General features: G+C 46.8%; 1 protein-coding gene across 4 annotated transcripts in view; it reads left to right on the top strand.

Annotated features, from left to right (window-relative positions):
- LOC126563988 (rap1 GTPase-activating protein 1) overlaps window positions 1-19,145 on the top strand; it is a 145,237-nt gene extending 126,092 nt beyond the window's left edge. For 2 of the 4 annotated variants that reach the window (XM_050220880.1, XM_050220882.1), the window contains 5 exons: window positions 385-429; window positions 16,275-18,017; window positions 18,084-18,390; window positions 18,559-18,911; window positions 19,005-19,145. In XM_050220880.1, coding sequence (XP_050076837.1) covers window positions 385-429; window positions 16,275-18,017; window positions 18,084-18,390; window positions 18,559-18,911; window positions 19,005-19,145 — 2,589 coding nt within the window. Of the gene's footprint in view, window positions 1-384; window positions 430-16,274; window positions 18,018-18,083; window positions 18,391-18,540; window positions 18,912-19,004 lie in introns of all 4 variants that reach the window. The other 2 variants (XM_050220879.1, XM_050220881.1) reach the window with 2 other exon arrangements.
- The last annotated feature ends 260 nt before the right edge of the window (window positions 19,146-19,405 follow it).

Below are 19,405 nucleotides of genomic sequence, written 5' to 3'. Positions count from 1 at the left end.
ACGTGTATGCGTTTCCGCCCGAAAGTAGGCTAATTAAATTTTTCGTGCTTGAACTAAAAAAGGAAAATTGAAATTAAATGAAAAAAAAACCACCCAAACCTACACCTCTAATCATCATCATCATCGTTGTTTGTGGAAGTGTATTATGATGGGAAGAATTAGTTTGTTTTTTCGTGAGCCAGTGAAATTCGGCGTACTGTAATACGGACTCAAAACATGAGTCGCGCGTACATGAAATTAGTGCCGTTTTTTTGACGTTTTTTTTTTTTGCGGCTGATAGAAAGTGAATCGAGTTGCTGTATTTTTTGCTGGTCGGTTATGTTTTTCTTGTTGTGTGATCGATGTACTAAAACAAGGCTATTTTTCTTTTCCTTTTCATTACAGGTGCGTACCGTGAGCACGGGCACAAAAACTCGAATGGTTTGCATTGTAAGTAGCAGCTCCTCAGCCACCCCCCCCCCCCCCCCCCCAATTCACCTCCCTTCAAAAGACTCCCCCCCCTCTCCCCCCGCCCACAGTAAGTGAGCACAAGTGGCCATGTTTCTGCAGGAAGTATTCTTGTATAACATCGTGGCACATCCAAAACGTACTGAGACAAACAAAAAGCTGAAGTAAAGGCGGGATGGGCATTATGTCCCTTAATTTATGCAACACTATTTTTTTTTCCTCCCTCGCCACGACACGATGTACCCGCCGTGGTGTACCGGAATTGCACATTTTGTTTATCCGAACACAAAACTCGGTTTTGTGGTTCGACAAAATGAATAAAACAATTGCTGCCTGTTGTCCCGGCGTTGCAATAAATTCTGTCCAAAGGTATGGCTTCGGATGTGGGTGTTTTTGTGCTGGTTTAGGGGTAGAACACGGGATGTATATGATGGAGGAGTGCATCGAAATTGGATCTGAAAAATAAATTCAATTTCAAATCAGTTTTTGGTTGAGCGGAAGAACCGCGCAGCTATGGGGGAAAACGAATTTCCGTCAACAAAAATCGGTAAGTTGAGAACAGACCTCTGACAGCAGAAATGCACTTCATTGGATTTTGGTTTCCCTTGTTTCAAGAAGACATTCGTTGCTTCCGGAACTTTGGCGGATAGTGTACCGTAGCTTCACTGTTCGGAACGTGACTTTCGTTTCCTATTTTCCAGCCACAAGAGAGGATATGGGACTTTTTTTTTTGGCCGTAACTCGCTTGAGTTTGGCAGTTTTCCAACCATTACATGAAGGATGAGCGAAAGCGTTTGGGGTAAAGAATTACATCCTTTCTAGGGGAGGGAGAAAATAGTTTTGTCCTCAATGACCCTCAGTAGCCTCAACAACGAATAGCGGAAATAGCATCACAACAACAGCTGATTGAATTGTGGTTGGTGGATTTTTATGGCTTTTTATGGCGCTCTCGAGAAGTGTTCCAAGCCATTTTTAGGTGAAAAGTCATTTAACTATAACAGAAAAAAACTGCGCCCCACATTTCGCGCAATAGGGTGCGCATTGTATTGCCGCGAATTGCTCTTCACAAGCCGGTGGGGTGCGCTTATGCACTTACCACAGCGAAAATGCCATTCGCACAATTTTTGCACAATTACCACACGGTGAAAGATGAGAACTCCTGCGGCCTGAGACTTGAGAATGATGATTCCAGCGGCCCTTTACCGGGGTTGGGATCTCACAAGGGAGAGAAAAAAAAAACCCGCACCTTAGAGTACAGTCTTTGCACGCTCGATAAATGGTGCAATAGTTCACTCGCTGTTGTGACCCGTTGTGCAGTTGGGGGTGCAGCAAATGAAACTGAAAATGAAACGACATCACTTGTGGAAGATGCAGAAAAAAAATCACGCTTCTCAAGCCTTTATTTTTTTTGCTCACACTGTGGATGGCTGTGGTTACAAATGCTTGGCTCGCGTGGCTCTTTCTTTTCTGTCTCGCTTACATGAGACATTAAGGCTGAAAGTGATTCGCGCACCCGCGCACCATATCTGTCTTGTATAGGCGGTGAAGGAAGATGATCCACGCTTTTCCTTTACATAATCTGTGCTGTTTAGACGGGGGGATGGGAGAAAGCACGGGACGTGCAGTGAAGAACTCGGATGCCATAAGTGGGAGGGTGGTTTGTAGTAGTAGACGGATGGACGGCAGAGGCTTACAGTAGGAGTGCATATGGAAAAATAAACGCACCCTTAATTATGTACGCTTCTCCTAATGAGCGGGAGGCCGGAAAAGCGCGGTGGGACGGGAGAAAGGGGGCGGATTTTGTTCGCAGCACTGCTTTTGATCGGGCTAATGATGATGGTTATGATGGTGTTGTGAGGTGTGCGTTGTGGGGAGTCTTGAACCCGTGTGGTGGCATCACCTACAATAAAGCATAATGGATCGATGAGCTAAATACTGTTCGCCAATTTTCATCCTTCCCTTCAAAGCGAGACGCCAGGTAGATAGGGGTGCGGTGCAAGGTGCACTCAACTTTCCATTGTTGTGTTGTGTGCACTATGGGAAAACGTACACTATGGGTAGTCCACTTCAACACCCCCGTGTGGAGAGAAAGGCAACCCCGAAACCCGCACACAAAAACATTGCACGCGAATCATACTAGCTGGAAACAATTAAATTCGTTTCACGCAGCCATCGCGACTTGTCCAACTTGGAGTTTACCAACGAGAAAGAGAGACACAGGGCAAGGTGTGTGTGTGTGTACATGTGCACTTCTTTTGTCTAAAAATAGTGCCACAACTGTATCATCATCTAATCGGCCACCAGGTTTTGTTCACATACGCGAGTCCCTGCAGCATATCCTCGCGCCCAGTGTTGCTAATTGCAACTCAAACAAACAATGGTCTCCCCTTACATTATTACACAGAGTGCAGCCCGCAGCTCCCGTCAGTAGCCGCCAACAACCTGTAAACGAGCCGGAGCAACTCTTCTATTTTTGAAAGATGTCCAAACATGGGGCCAACAAAGTCGTCTCCCTCTTCGCGTGTCTGACGTGTGTGTGTGTGTGTGTGTGTGTGTTTTGATGTGTCGCAAACGCAGGCAGACAGTGGGGAACACACCCGGGACAAACGGGTATGGGTTTCCAATTAGTTGTGAAAGTGTCCACGGTTTTTGGAGAGTCTCACCCGGTGCGGGAAGTAGTGCGCTCTGGTTGATCATGACCCATCCTCATGAAAACCTATGCCGAACAGTATGGTTTTGTTATTGTTGTTGGGTGTAATTATAGTTACATTACGTAATGTTGACGACCGCAAATGACTTTAACGAGCTTCCTCCTCCTCCTCCTCCTCGAAAAATAACACCCCAAAAACCGACCAAAACAACGGAACCCATTTTTGGCCTTGGTTTTTGGTCAGAAAAATCGATTCAACTGACAACAGGAAAGGTGACACGCGGCGTTACACAACGGGAACGATGAACGATGGCCGGAAGTTTAGAGCACGGGAAACGATAAGTTCTCTTGTTCGTTTTTTTTTTACTGTTGGACAGAATAATTGAATCAATGGTTGGTGTCAAAGAACCCCTTTCTTTAGAAAGGTTAATGGTTTTTGCAGGTGCGATAGTAGAAAGCCTTCAACTTTTTGTCTCTAACCTTGGAAAAGTTCTAATCGCTATCAGGAGCAAGCTTCTTAAGGGTAAGAATGATTAGTCCAGCAACACCTGTAAGAATCGGTGTTCTTGAAGGTTATTTTTTATAGTTGCTTTATGTCATCCTCATAGAGTCCAGATAGTAGTTACGACTAGTCATCAACCCACGACTTACTTCACACCAGTGACCCGTTTTATCGATGGATGCACTCACCGCAGTTCTGATGTAGGTGACGCAATGGGCAACCGTCGTCAACTAATCAACTAGTACTTCCAAACCCTTCCAACACTAATGAACTCGTAATGTGCAGCAAGGTAACGAACTGATGAGTAATGCAACCTTCGCCTTTTCCAAGTGGCAATACAGGGAAATCGTAATCGGGTGTCTTTGATGCCGTGCCATATGGTTAAGTTTGCCTGAAGCCAATCAAAACATTGATTCCACTTCCGATTTCTACACCAGATGGTGTGCCGTTTTGTGACATTTTACTTTTACATGCCCGAGGTTATCAAACCCTGTTTCTTCCCCCATTTTCGGCCGTATCATAAACACGAAGTTGAGCCCCTTCAAGCCTTCAAAAAACAAAACAAAAATTAGACGGATTGTTTCCGATTAATTCCAATTTTTCTGTGTAAGCTGTAAATGTGCATGACCATAGGCAAATTGTGATTGCGAAATAAAAAAACGCGAGGGCCTCAAAGAAAGAATTTAAATTTATAGCAATGGCGAATTGTGATAAGAGTCGGGTTTCAACAGAGCAAAAAAATCCCATTGGAACTTATCGCGTTGCTATTGTTGGTTGACTCTTCTACTCCTGCTAACATAGCAGCGTGAGGGTGGTCTGAGGGTTTAGTTGGGACACTCCGTTGGGATCCCTTATGTTTTTATTTTTAACGATGATGAACCACCACCCAATCTCTTGTGCCGTGGTGTGGACGGCAACCAATGACACAGGGTCCTCGCCAAAAACCCCAACTCCAACACTAATGGAGCAGCTGACTGTTGGTTGGAATACGCCGAGTGGCGAGTTTTAACCGATTCCTACCAACGGAACCACTCGAACAACTCCACACCGGTTGGGTGGTAGTACGATGGGATATCAAGGAAGGAAGTGCAGCGGACACACACCGCTGATGATGATGATGAAATGCGGTTCGTAATCAATCACACGCCACACGGTAGAAAAAGGGCCATCGGTGCCGATAGAGTCACACACGTCTAGTGCTGCTGGTGCTGGTGCGTTTGAATGTTGCCGCCATTAATCCATCATCTTGATGTGATGTGAGGTCTGATGTACGGTGGCAAGCGAGGGTTAGGGAAATGTTTTGTCTGCTACTGCTTGTGCGTCGATGAAGCAACCCGATCTCGCCCTCCCATAGCGGGTGATACTATTGGGCATGTATGAGGGCATGAAAATCCACCCCCCCGGAAAAGAAACTAATGATGCCATTAGGTTCTTAAAATTTGTGTGCGCTTCCGAATCGCTTAAAAATAACTTGAACCCCGAAACTCGCACTATGTCAAAGTGTCTCCAAAAAGAAATTTGGGTGAAATTATTGCACTGCTGCCCAACGCCCAACACCGTGAACATCAACAACCGGTTGGTGCAAAGACCTCACAAGGTAGTGATAAATACTTCCACCCAAAAAAAAAAAGGTCATCTCACTACAAGAGGTCCTCGAAAAATTCGACGCGAAGCTGAGCGGCGATCTTTGCGTTATTTATAGAAATGGAAAGTATATTCAAACAGGCACACGCACAGACAGGCAGGCTGGTAAGAGTATGCGGGTGTGAACAACGAAAACCGTGATGGCAAGGTGTGTTTCACCTCTTTCGAAGCTAGTCAATAAACTAGTTTCTGGGCTCCCAAAACGCACACACGCTGAGGGTGAAAAGTGTGGAAAATGTCTGCAACGTGTCCAACATCAACTCAACCCACCGTCCCTCCCCAAAAATAGAGCATTTTTGTAGAATATCGTCTAACAAGAAGGGACTAGCAATCTGTCGATCACGTCCGATCGACGCCACCAATAATCGAAGAACTCATGCTGTGGCCACAGCCCTGCGTCACGTCAATTTTGAGCGAAAAATGGAAATTGTGCCAATACCCCCGTTGGCCACAATGTGACGTTTTTCAATGTTTGTCCGTGGGAAGACGACCCAATGTCGTCATCCGGTAGGGCGAAGGTTTGATTTAATTTAAGGGCACCCTCCGCGAAGGTGGTACCGGTCGATTGACACCCCGTCGAAGTTGCGCCGCTGGAACCGTGCCAATTGTTTGCTTTGTAAACTGTTTACACACCGTTCCGGTGTTTGGGAGTGAGAACTTCTTCACCATCATGGGGCAGATGCACCCCTTACGAAGACACTCGCCAAAACATATGGGCGTGTATGATAGCGAAAGAACCCTAGCAAGTATCGTGTGCCTGGTTTCCTCGGTGTGTACTCTCATGCATCAATAAATCAATCGTCTCATTGTTGACACGTTGATAAAGCAGGACTGAGCGGATGCATCGAGGCCAACTATCGCGCGTCCCACACACACACATTCACCATATCTATTGCAATGCGTCGCAGGAGTGGTTCCCTATCCTGCCGCAACTGTGTCGGACAACTTCAAGGATCGAACAGCAACGACAGAGTTCCGAACCGGGGCGAATCCGTTTAGCAAGGAATGGAAGCCTCCCGACTGCGGTTTCTTATCCACTGAACTCTTGAGGCGGATGTGTGCATCAAGCGCAACCACACAACCTGCTGTGGTCCTCTTCAAGTGGTACACCAAACTACTCTCCTTATGTGAAACTTTGTGGCTCATGCTTCCTTGTGGCACACAGACACAAAACATTGCGCAACCAGTTTTCCTACTGTCCCCGCACAGTAATCGGTTCAGAGTGGCTTTCCGAATGGAAGAAAGCCTACCGAAACTGTGACCGTGTGTCTGTGTGTGTATGTTATGCTTTCGTTCTATTTACCTTTAGAAAATTCATCACTCAACGGTTAACAGAGAAATGCTAGGGCAGACAGACTTTATTGTAGCTTGCGGGTGAATATGTTTAAGTTACGAAGTTGAAAATAAACTTGCACCAAACGCGGAGCCAGCTACCTTTTTCGCCATTTTTGTTTTACATTCTCTTCCAGACGAACCGGAAAAACGGTTTGAGTGCAGTGCTGCACATTTGGCTGTGTGCGGTTGACGGTGTTTTCCCTGCTTTACGTTTAACAAACTTCACCAAACTTTTGCTACAAAAAGGGAAATGTAGACAAATTTATGTGGCTCGACCGACTGGTGCGGGCTGCACGCCTAGGAACTTGTCTGTTTTGGTAGCAACAGCAACCAATAACAAACATAACAACTACCAACAAAAAAAAAACCTGGAAACAAACAACGCAACGGAAAGAGCGAGAACTTCAATTTTCCGCCTTCAAAAGTCTCCGGCACTGCGCCCGCTTCGGTTCGGTGCGTTCAAGTTCAAACCGAAGGCTTTTATGTAAGCGCCGCACATGGAAGAAAGGAAAAAAACTGGACAAGCGGCGAAAAACGGATCGTAAATTTGCTATTGAAGCAGTGTGTTTTATTTGTACATGTGTCCATGATTATGGCCATCCTCGTTTTTTATTTTTTTGTTGGGGATCTTTGGGAGATGGCTCTTGTATAGAATGCTTGCAAGGAGTGAGATTATCGAAACAGTCTGTATGAGCAGGACTTCATAGGATTTTGAAGAGAAACATTGCCAAAACATTTAACTAGTATCGCCTAATACCCAAGTTAATACTACGATATTATGGTCTACACCTTCATATACATCCTTTAATCAAGCCGCTTTTTGCCTCCCACTGTCTTTGGACGATAAAACATTTCCCTCGCGTATTGAATCAATGCCTCATCTATCCGTCTACTGAGAAGAAAAACGATTGCAAAAAGAAACAATTTTCTAACTCGGGAAGGGGCTCCTCAAACACGTCGCATAGATTGAAAAGATGGCACAAACGCAATAAATAAACTTCCAACGCAAAACGCTCCTCCGACAGGACCTAGCCGATCGCCGATCGTACGGATGACGGCAACCCACCGATGTTCTGCTCCCCCTGCATCAACTCTTGCTAGTCGACTCTCTGGCCCCTTCAACTCCTTATGTACTGAGTATGAAAAGAAGAAATCCAACCGTCCACACGCTTCAAAAAGACGACACATCCAGCGAAGATGATTAACGACAGCCGACATCCCCGCGCTCAAAAGGAAGCACGCTTCGTTGGCCACGCGTTACCCAACGTATCCCAAGGCGCCCCTCCGAGAACCCCAACATCACCTTTACGAAGGGAGGGACGGACCACTGTCCGTGTTCAGGGACGATGTGTTTTGTGTTGGCGAGAAGCAGAAGTGACTGAAGACTTCTGGCAAGAATTGGAGTCTCCCCAACCATTCCCATCACCACCAGGTCGTACGGGGTGGAGCCGTTGATCTGACATAACTTAATTACAGCCCCGTTCTCGGAACTTGCGACATTTGCGCGTTTACTTCGGTTGCGATCATACAATGACTTAGGGCACACCGGCGTTTGCTGCAATACACCGTAAAGACACAATGCAAAAATGGTTGATGAACGATCGTCCGTCCAGCTTCTCCGCTACTCGGTGCTCTTCGGTATCGGCGATACTTAAAACAGACGATACTGACCTTAGCACACTAATCATACCAACCCTAAACCATCATTTTCTTGGGCGACGGTTGGATGAACAAAGTCTTCTCCAGCGTCAACCCAATTTTGCCATTGTGTTTGCAGTTTTGTTGGAAATTGTTGATAAATTAGTTTTGCGCTGGCCTGCTCGACTTTTTGCCGGCCGAACGTGGGAAGGTGCGCTCCCTTTGGCGCTTATAATAGCATTCGTTCGGTGCGATTTTGATCTAGGTCCGTAAATTGTCCCACCCATCTATAGTGCAGCGGGCTTTGGGAGGATGTAGGGTCGCTGCCTTATGCAAATGGCATCCGCACGTTATGGCGTTTTCATCTTCTACTCATTTTAATATCTCACAAGGCACGAGTTGTGAGCCACAGCGAATGGAAAATAAAAATCTTCTACGGTCGAGTCTACGGTGCTCCAGTACGGTTGAGTGTTGTGGGTGTCGCTTCTTTCTTCTTGTGTATGCAACTGCAGCATGCAGGCGTGTGCCATAAATCTAAAGCCTGATCTCCTCCATGATGCTTCTCGGTTGGGTCGTGCAGTGGAGGAACTGCTGGTTGCTCATTTGCCTGCCACATGTACACCGGTCGGTCGGTGGGTTGTCATTTGGCGAGGAACCAGTGCACCGTTTGCTAATGGTGCAACAAACCGTAGTTTGAGCACACGTTTAGCTGGAACAGAACAAATTGCTCTGGTCGACCTAATTTTAAAGCACAGCTATCCAGGCCAGAGACCTTGCATGGCTTGTCCCATTACCACTTATGGGAGCTTAGATGGAGGGGGAGGATAAAAAAATAAACCCAACCCGAACGGTGATCTAATCGCTTGGTAGCATTACCATTGGGAGGACAAATTGGCATCAGGAGGACCCTTCTTTTCACAAGGAACATTCTTAACCTCACTTCCCAATCTTCATCTGCACCCTGTGTTTATTTGCCTTTTTTTAAATATCTCACGAACCCACCGGGTAAACACAAATCGCCATGCGGGTGCATTAATATTGATTCCACAATCCCTTGCCAAAAAGCTACTGCCCCGTAGCTTCCGTAGCGGTGCGTGTTGCAGAATGAATTGCCATCAGAAAGCCCCTCGAACCTAACACATCCCACATCACGTCGAGACCTCGTCAGAATCGCACGCTTGATCTTGTATCCTGCAATCCGGTCACGTACATGCAGCCGCCCGCTAGCGTGTGTATGTATTTGTACATGGCTCACGTGTGCCAGCTACAAGAAAGGTTCGTGATTTTTTCGTGTGGAAGTTTATTGCTTGAGGACCGGAAAATGTGTGCAGCCTGCGCTCCTGTCTATCTGCACATGTGGGAATCGCGTCAAAGGATGACACACGAAGGGTAGCGGCTGCCACAGGTACTAGGCGCTCTTGCGGATCATTTTTACCCTTCATTGTTTGACCCACCGGTATTACCATACACCGTATTAGTGTCGGTGGTAGAAATGAGAGAGTGAGAGAGAGAGAGCAAGGAAAAAAGGAAGAAATACAAAAAAAAACTGCGCTGCCGGAAGTTGCCAATAATATCCCGACAGCAAAACCACTTCAAACGGACGGTCTGTTGGGGTGCTGGTTGGCGGCGGGTGGTAAACGTGGGAATAGAGAAATTAATTCCTCGTACAACTCCGACTTCCCGTCGCCGGAAATGGGACTACTGGTGAGCAGCGACAAGGACGATGGTGGAAACCGTGCTCGAACGAGGAGAAATGCATGATGTAGGATAAATATGCATGCGCTGGAATATGAGGGAAAAGGATATGGTGTTGGTGTGTATGTGTGTATCTATTTGGCCTCGTTTAGGACCGAACACACGGTAGGCACTTCAAGGCCCACGACGCAGAGTACGAATAAAGGGACGTTCTAACGGCGTTTGCCTTACGAGATCCATTAATCAAACATTTTTCGTTACAATCGGGTTTGAGAGTGCTGTGAAAGGTTTTTTGTGCCTTTCTTTGTTTTTTTTTTTTCGTTTACCATAGAGACGTCAATATTAACAAACTGTTAAAATGCATCGTTTTTAAAACGATTATGATAATTACAGGTGTGGAAGAAATTTGCTTTTTGAACGGTTCACTGGATCGTGTATTGACGGAGGGTGAAAGGGGTGATTGTGTTTAACACTAAACTCCCAAGTTACGAAGACTTCGGAAATTCGAAGCCTTAATAACTTAACAGAACTCTACGTTTATGACGTTCTACGTGACTTTCAAGTTTATTATTTTATATATTACTAACCTATACGAAATAGGAGCCTTAATAAGAACGCTGATGTTCCAAGACAGTGGAGGGACCTACTAGGGGTCACGCTGGGCAACGGATGGCTTACTAGACTTGCCGATAATACGTAGTTGGATAGTCAGTCCTCACCACATAAGAACGGTCCGGACAGGATTTGAACTCCAATCCTGTCGTACGAAGACCGGCGCCTATGTCGCGTCGACTACCGGGCAGCCCGAACATGATCGTTTAAAGACTGATTTTGAAGCTGGAACTTCAGGTTCGTTCCAAGATTGAAGACAATACTGCTTCCTATTTTGAGGATAAATTAAAAGAAAAATCTAAATGTTTTGTTGATTTAAAAAGTATCAAAATTAAACAACATATCTCATGATTCCTTCATCGATCGCGATGTAAACTACTGTATCCGCATGGTATGATCCGTTCTCAATTCACTGCTTTTCAATGTCTCGATAATTGCTCGAAGGTTTGAAAGTTATCGGCTTAATAATTGTGTTGCCTAACCTCAACTTGTCATAGGCGAATTTTGCCGTGACTTATTAAACGCATAAGTCGATCACTTACTGTATTTCCCCCCACGAAACTGCATCCGCGCTGCTCAAGCGTCTGGTTGTCATTTTTCATCAAACCATTAAATTTGGTGCATATTTTACACGCTTTGGTGTGTTTATTTTTGGAGAGAGGAAACTTGGAGGAAAAATGCAATTCCCCCTGCTCTTGCGTGCCAAAGTCTCGCTAAATTTGGTGGTTGTTATTTTTGTAAAAAAATATTGTTTACGATGGCCACGCACACACACACAAACTGTTCTGTTTCCACAGTGACGGTGTTTCTATTGGCGTTAGAGGAACTTCCCTCGCCAACAAGCGACAAGAGCGACCTGGACACTATATTTAGAATGCAACGACTGTGTGCATTTGTGGTTCCTGGGGCGATAAGTTAAGTTTATTCGCCTCTAGAAGAATGTCCATACCGCATTTTCCTGCCATGCTGAACTGCTGGAGTTGCCACGTACATCTTCCAACCATCGGACAGCTTTGCTCAGCGAACCGAAAACATAACTTTTCTCACAAAACATTGCAAGGCTTCGACCGCAGATGAGATAGCTACGCATTAATTTTGTAACACAGCACCGTGGATGTGCTTTCCCACATTCAATTATGATTATGCAGATCGGTGGAATTGTGTGTGCTGTTGTCGTTCTCGCAATATTTCCCATCAGGGATGACCGATGGTCGCCGGACGACGCTCTTCAGAGTCAAAGTCACGGTTCAGAGCGCCTCGTCTTCTTTAGGCAGTGGTCGACGAAAGAAAAGGTTTTATCTTTCGTCTCTCGTCCCTTTGAGGCTACAAACTTCTGCGCTGCATCGTAGGCCTCGCGCGCTATCGCACTTGGACGATCTCAGTGTTTTGCGTTGTGTTTAGCTTCTTCTAGCTTCTGCTGATTAATTGCTATGCCGCAACGTCCCTTTTATTAGGAACGGAACCCTTTTTCTTGTACGTGAAAATGAAAAGCCCTTTCTTTTTTTTGTTGTTTTCGGAAGCGGAGCCGTGTCCAGCACGGTGTGTCTGGATGGAAACTGCATATTCAGACTCGGTGGCCGTTTCCCGATGCAAGAACGGACGATTTAATGCGAAAACCTGCAATATCACGGTCCAGAAAGCACACACCGGCGAGCCTAGCGCGCCGTAACGGACGGTGATGATGATGATGGGAAGGAGTATGATTTTATAATTACTTCTGTTAAACCACTTGCCATGGTCCGGTGAGTTTCCCCCCTCCTGGCCAGAAGGAAGAATCAACCAGCCCAGTCCGGACATTTAAAATCAAGTACGACTGCAGTAGGCGAAAAACTGGGAAATGACGAAAGAAGTCCATAAAGCCACCTGAGACTCTACCTGAGACAGTCCAATCGAGACTATTCTTTTAATTTGTTTCCCTTCTCTCACTGCCAAGACGTTATCATGGCCCTTCGTTGCTCCGTCCGGATGTTCTCCAGTGTCTCCGGGAGTAGCTTAAGGGTTCCATTTTCTTGAAAAAGCCTTTTACCTGGACCATCATCAACACGCTCGATGAAGCTCGCTAATCAGTCGAGAGAGGTGGGTAGGGCATTTTTATTTTCTTACTGTGGCGTGACGACGACGACGGCGGCGATGGGTTGCACATTTTCACACACCGTTTAAAACTTATCACACACAACCCAACCCAAGGCACTTACTTCTTGCCGCATAGTTTGTAGTGTAATCAAAACTGCAATGGACGGGTATTTTCCTTTTCCTCATGTAAATGTGGTCTGTTTTCCTTTTCGTGCTTGGTAGTAGAGCAAAACAAACGAAAGAAAAAATCGGACAATTTACATAAACCATTGCAAACTCGCGCTACTATCAGCTCGTTTGGGAGATAGTTACGGTCGGGTGAGATTTCTGGGAGCTCCACGAAAAGGAAACTAATGTAGACTGAGAAAAGGTAGTATTTGTGCAGTATAAAATGAGTTTTCTCGCCTGGTCCGTTCTATAGTGGCAGAGCAGCGGTGTCGAACTCTTGGAGAAAATATTACGCTAATTGTTTAAACTAGTTTTGGGTAGTGAGCTCGAAAACTGTATAACAAGGCCCTGAATGGGCTCCTATATTGAGAAAAAGTTGTTCTATACTTTTTATGAAGCTCTATCCTCATGTCATGAGCTCAAATAACTCATAAAAGCTCTGCCATCAAAAAGTAGCTTTGACACCTACACTAGAACCTGTAAGCCCTCAGTAAACAAGCATCTACCGGGAGGCCTCATAATTAGACATTTGAACACAAGTAAATGAGCCAATCAAATAGAAAAGACGGTAAGCCGTTCAGATGACATATCAGATTTGAGTTCGGACCTTTATTGGTGCTAGTCTCGCAGTCCGGAATCAACCTTAATTCCTAACCAACAATTATTTTCCCAAAGCTAGTGATGTTTGACAACGCTGCGCGACTAGCGGCTACTATTTGTGCTGGGATTAGCAAGACTTTCCGCAGTTGTCACTTATCCGGAATAAATTATAATACCAGGGAGCGTATTATTTCATCCAGTCATCGATCATAACAAATCGGTGAATAGCGTGCCAAACCGGCGGAATGTACTAGCTTGCTTTATTGTCTACTCCACACTAGGGCGAAATGTTTTGGCGTGCGATTACCAAAAAAAAAAAAAGAATGCTCCACCACTGACTATATTAAAATCCCTTCCCTTAGACCACAGGGAGCCACACGGAGAAGGCATCACCGCTTGGTAACGAATAGCGCGCTACTGTTTGTTTAAACGACGGGTCCTTGCTTCTCGGTTCGGATCACTTTTAGGCGGGTGTTCAGTGCTCTACTTTCATGCTAAAAAGTCTGGTTCTGGTTTGCTTACTTTGTGTTTTATGTCACCCGAATGCCGCCCGGCAATCGTATTTTCTGTTAATGGATTTATTATTACACTATGGGTGGGGTTTTGGAAAAATTCGTTCACCATTCTACCACCGGTCGGTCCGTGTTTGCACGAGGCGCCATCCGGACGTCTAAAACCTGGAGTGAATTACCTTGCTTGCGGATCTGAATAATTCATCCCTTATCCAACGACCGAGAACGACCGGCCGTCGATAGTACGCGAGGCGACCCCCACCAGTGCCCAGGGAATGCACCCAATGGTCAGTAGTTTTTGTTTGCTCGCTTTTTCTTTCCTTCGGGTTCGAGGCCACATCGATCGCACACGCTGATCGATCGCTTGTACCAAAACGGGGCCCACCGGTACTTATCAGAAGCATTACGTTGAGCGCTGATTAACGGCCATAAACGCGGAAGGATATCCGAGGCGAGTTCAAGCGTTCGCTAATGATGACGACGGTGTCACACAATAATTTACTTTATCGTTTCGGTCGTGGTGGTGGGTTTCTCTACATCCCTTTTTGCACCTCCTCTCTGGGATTTGTGACCTTCTTCTTCATCCTTCGGGTTGGGTGTTCCGAAAAATCCTTGAACCGCGTAAAGGCCCGGTCAACGAAGTCGCGTGTGTACCACATCATCATCTTTCGCCGTTCTGACATGCATTACGACTACTACCACTACCTACTGGTACCGTAAATCCGAATAGACTTCTGCTATAAAACCAAGAAAAAAAGCGGGACGGTTTTCTGGACCTAGTTTGTTCCTTGTTTTTTGCGTGCTTCCAACAAGAAAGCCTCAAATTCACCCACGATAAACGGATAAGGGGGAATAAAAATGTGATTAGTCATAGGCCAGATTACGTAAGTCGTATTTACCCACAGGGACACACATCGAGGATTGAAATTAACTACCGCACGAGGGATGGGTAAGACGTGACTTTCGATGGATTTTCTCTTTTCGAGATGTTGGGTTGGGTTGGTAAAGATCACCAAGGGTCGTGACATCTAGCCAGTGTGTATGTTTTCCGTATCATATTGCTTCTACTGCTACTGTACGCACTTCTCGACAAGCTCATTAAGAGGGTTCTTGGAAGTGCAGCCAAACAGGCCACAGCACAGTCAAGTGCGCTTGGTGAGTGCATTGGAAATTACGAACCCGGTCAGAGACGTGCAGCAAACTGTTAGAATGTGATCTCTGCTGTGCAATATCCATAATGCGACGATGATGATGTGGGGGGGTTTTTTGGTTCGCTGGTCATAAATTTGTCACCCCTACACTGTGAAGATGGCGACGACGACGACCACGACGACGACGTGCGCTTGCAGCACAAGCACTTCCTGTTTCATTTTCTCGTTAAGATGATCGTCCGGACATTATGATGATTTGCACGATCTGGGTGGAGATGCTGCTACTGCTGGATGTAATAATACGTTTCAGTTAGCACTTTCCGGTCACACCTTCTGGTTGCCATTTAGGTCGAAAGAATTCAACACCCGTGTCCTCGTTTCTTGTATGTAATTTGGATATCTAGAAATTCCAAAACGGAAAAAAATTATACAAACAGTAGTGAGGAAATGCTTTCGAGATTCACTCATCTTTGCAAAATTACCTCCAAGAAGCGGACAAAATACAAAGCCCCGTTCGTAAGAGTGTGGTTCTTTCCTTTCTTCTGCTTTGTTTTCAAATTGTTTGCGAAACCTATTAGCGGGAGGTTTGTATAATAACAGAAGACGTCCGTAAATATACTCACGCAACTAATTCGAAAGCCACCGTGTCGATCTCTACGATCGTTTGAAGCCGGTCAGTCGGTCCGATTGCGTAGGATGTGATTTGCCGATGGGAAGTCTTTAGCAAAAACCATTAACAAGTGACACCAATAAAAGAGAGGTAGAGTGAGGAGATTTGTGATACCCTTGGATCGGTTTGATTGACAGTTAGTTTGGCTGTGACGTTCCACCGGCTGGCGTAAGATCATTTGCCACTATTTGATTTCGGCTTGCCCGTTGAACGGTATTGACTGGGTAACGAATCGATAAAAGTAATTGGAACTTCATATTGGAGACCTACTGGTAGTAGTCGTAATGGTAGGAGTGGACCGTGTGAGTGGCCTTCTTGTTTCGATGTAATCAACGCCCCAACTTCTAGTCCACCTGTTCCGCGGAACGAATGCCGATAATGTGATGCAAATAAGGCCACTCTGTACAATCACACCCACTCGCTACTCGCGCCCTGTACACAGCATAACCTGCAAACCGGTCTCCAACTTTGACTCACACACCCTCTTTGAAACAACGCTCTGATTTATCTTGAAACACAACACTCACTGGATAACCGTTTAATCGATTCGGTTTCACGTATTTTGCCTCGTTTACAGAATACACGCAGCGCCGATGAACGTATCGCGAACCCGCACAGCGCCAATGAGTCGACAAACAACCTTACCGTACAAATACCCCAGTCGATGGGCGGCGGCAACACGCGATCACTGCTGCGCCACTCGAACAGCATGTCGTCGAATCCGCACTCGAACTCCAACTCGACACCGGCCTCACCGCACCTGTTGTCGAACAGTTCCAGCGTGCATCTGCATCACAGCAATGGTGGCGGTGGAAGTCTTCACCACCACCAGCAACAGCACCCACAGTATCAGTCACAATCGTCGGTAAGTTCGCAGTCGTCCTCGATCATCTCGACCGTGCCGCCCGTCCAGCGGCTGCTAGAGGATGCGCTCAGTAAACCGGCCCCCCATCCAATGATCGTCGTACCGAACAGTGGCGGATACTGGGTTGACGGTACGGATCATGACGCTTCGTACGAGGTCCCGGCCCATACGACATGGCGCGTGGGAAAGATCGAATCGGACGACACTGCCAAGTGTTACCGACGGTTCTTCATCTCGCGTGAACACTCCAACCTGGTCGGGCACGACGATCAGCTTGGTCCGGTGTTGCTTTCGATCAAGTCGGAGAACGTGGCGAACCAGGAACACATCCGGATACTGTTGCGGCTGCGCACCGGCACGATGCATGAGTTGATACCGGCGTCGTGTTTGGGCAGCAGTCCATCGCCGATCAAGATGGCCCGGTTGCTAAATGAACAGATCAACGTGGATACGGTAACGCCCGTGGTGTGCCCGAAAGCGTCTGCACTGATCGCTAGCTACGATGAGCATGTGCTCGTGACGAACTTTAAGTTCGGTGTACTGTACCAACGCTTTGGCCAGACGACAGAGGAGGAACTCTTCTGCAACAGTGATACGACACCAGCTTTCGATGAGTTCTTGGATGTGCTCGGGCAGCGCATTCGACTACGCGATCACAAGGGTTACCGCGGTGGACTTGACATCCAGAACGGGCACACCGGTGATACCGCCGTTTACGATGTGTTTAAAGAGCGTGAGATCATGTTCCACGTGTCAACGCTGCTCCCATACACCGAAGCTGATCCACAGCAACTTCAGCGCAAACGGCACATCGGTAACGACATCGTGGCGATCGTGTTCCAAGAGGAGAACACACCGTTCTCTCCTGCGATGATCGCGAGTCACTTTCTGCACGCGTTCATCGTGGTGCAACCGATCGAACCGAACACACCAAACTGTCGTTACAAGATTTCGGTCACGGCACGGGATGATGTGCCGTTCTTCGGTCCAACGCTACCCCAACCGTCCGTCTTTAAGAAGGGTCCAGAGCTGAAGGAATTCTTGCTGACGAAGCTAATCAACGCGGAAAACGCGTGCTACAAGGCGGATAAGTTCGCACAGCTTGAGTTGCGTACACGATCCTCACTGCTGCAGAATCTCGTCGACGAGCTGAAGGAGAAGACGCGCGATTTTCTCGGCGTGGATGTGGTTGGTGGGGCGGCCGGTGTGCCGACATCTCCAACGCCCGAAACACCTAAATCGGAGGGTGGATTTACGGGATCCCGGTTTATCGATACGGTAAAGAAGGCACTAAACGCAAGGTTACGATCGCAGAATTCGGATCCAACGAATAATGGTAGTGCGGGTGCGGGTAGTGTCGATACCGGCAGCAAGCATCACAACTCGATGAAGAAGTCCAAGGATGGTACCGGGCTCGTGTCGGATATGCCGTGCGGTCCTGGAGGTGCTGTTAATGTAAGTAGACGATAAAGACGCTCGATCAGGAGAAGATGCTAATGATCATTTTCCTTCACCCATTAGATTGGACGGTCACTATCAAAGAGCAGTACTACCGGATCACGCAAATCACCCAACGATTCGGTTGCATCCTCGCCGGACATCACCTCCCGATGTTCCCTCAATCCAACTCTCATCAACAACAACAATAGCAACGCTCCAAACAACAACAACAACACGATCGGAAAGAATCACTCGAATGGCAACACTAACAGCAATGGTGCCGGCAATGGGAATACCAATGCTGGTGGCAACAACAATAATGGCCCAGTCGCCATGTCCGAAACCAGTGACGATTCCAGCCTCAACAGTGTTGATCTCGATCCGATGGGTAAGTTGTTGTGTTGAGTTCCGCCCAGTACATCTGCAATCCTAACCTCACCAACCCGTAGCGAAGCGTGTAGTATATACTAACCATCTTCCATTTCGTCCAATTTTTTGCGTGCTTTTTGGTTTTGTTTTTGGAACTTATGATTTAAAGTATTTCTCCCAACGGTAGATGCAGGAGCGACGTACATCGATAGCGATACCGGTCTAGAATCGATGTCTTCGGCCGATGCCACCACCAAAGCTTGCTCGCTCTGTCTGGACGGTACGGGCTCAACGAATGGAGGTGGTAGTGTGGTGAGCGTCAGCATTAGCGGTGCAAGCGTTACGATCGATGGAGGAAATCCACGGGAACTGCGGAACAGTGGGGGCAGTGCGAGCTCCGGAACCGGATCGACGGCAAGTGCCGGTGTGCAGGGTCAGGGTGGTGTGCTGGTGCAGGAAACGCTCCAGCAGGTGGAAGGGATGCGGCAAGAGATAACGCGCCTGAAATGTGATAAATTGGATCTCCTTCGGCAGAATGTGGTAAGTATACAAGGTTAGACGACAATCTAGACCAAGGGTTTCTTTACTAATAAGTCTATTACTCTCTCTCACTCTCTCTCTCTCTTCTCTTAGACCTGCCAACGTGACATCAAGCGTCTACGTGAACGTGAATTATCGCTACAGGGTGACCTGGCTGCCGCCGGCAAAGAGATCCTCCGGTTACGCGATCTCCTGAAGGAATGCTTACCGACCGCCGTTGCCGATCCGATCTAAACTTCCCTAGACACCCCAGGGATTCCAGGAGAAGGATCTTTAAAGAAGAAAAAGTTTTGTCAGGTGTCAAAGTGACGTCTACCAGATCCTTATCGCTTAAGAACTCCGTTTTCTCGTGTACAGCAGTAGTCTTGTGGTTTGTTTTGTTTGTTCTACAATATTTTGTTACTTTTTTTTGCTTTCTACACGTTGATTCGTGTAACGATTCTGAGCAGGAATTGTTGTGAGGCGGGAAAAATCGGTCGCTTAGGTCGCGCGTC

This window comes from Anopheles maculipalpis, chromosome 3RL (genome assembly GCF_943734695.1).
Source record: "Anopheles maculipalpis chromosome 3RL, idAnoMacuDA_375_x, whole genome shotgun sequence".
Lineage (NCBI taxonomy): Eukaryota > Metazoa > Arthropoda > Insecta > Diptera > Culicidae > Anopheles > Anopheles maculipalpis.
The sequence above is the reverse complement of the archived record's forward strand: the minus strand, read 5'-3'. Positions and strand labels throughout refer to the sequence as shown.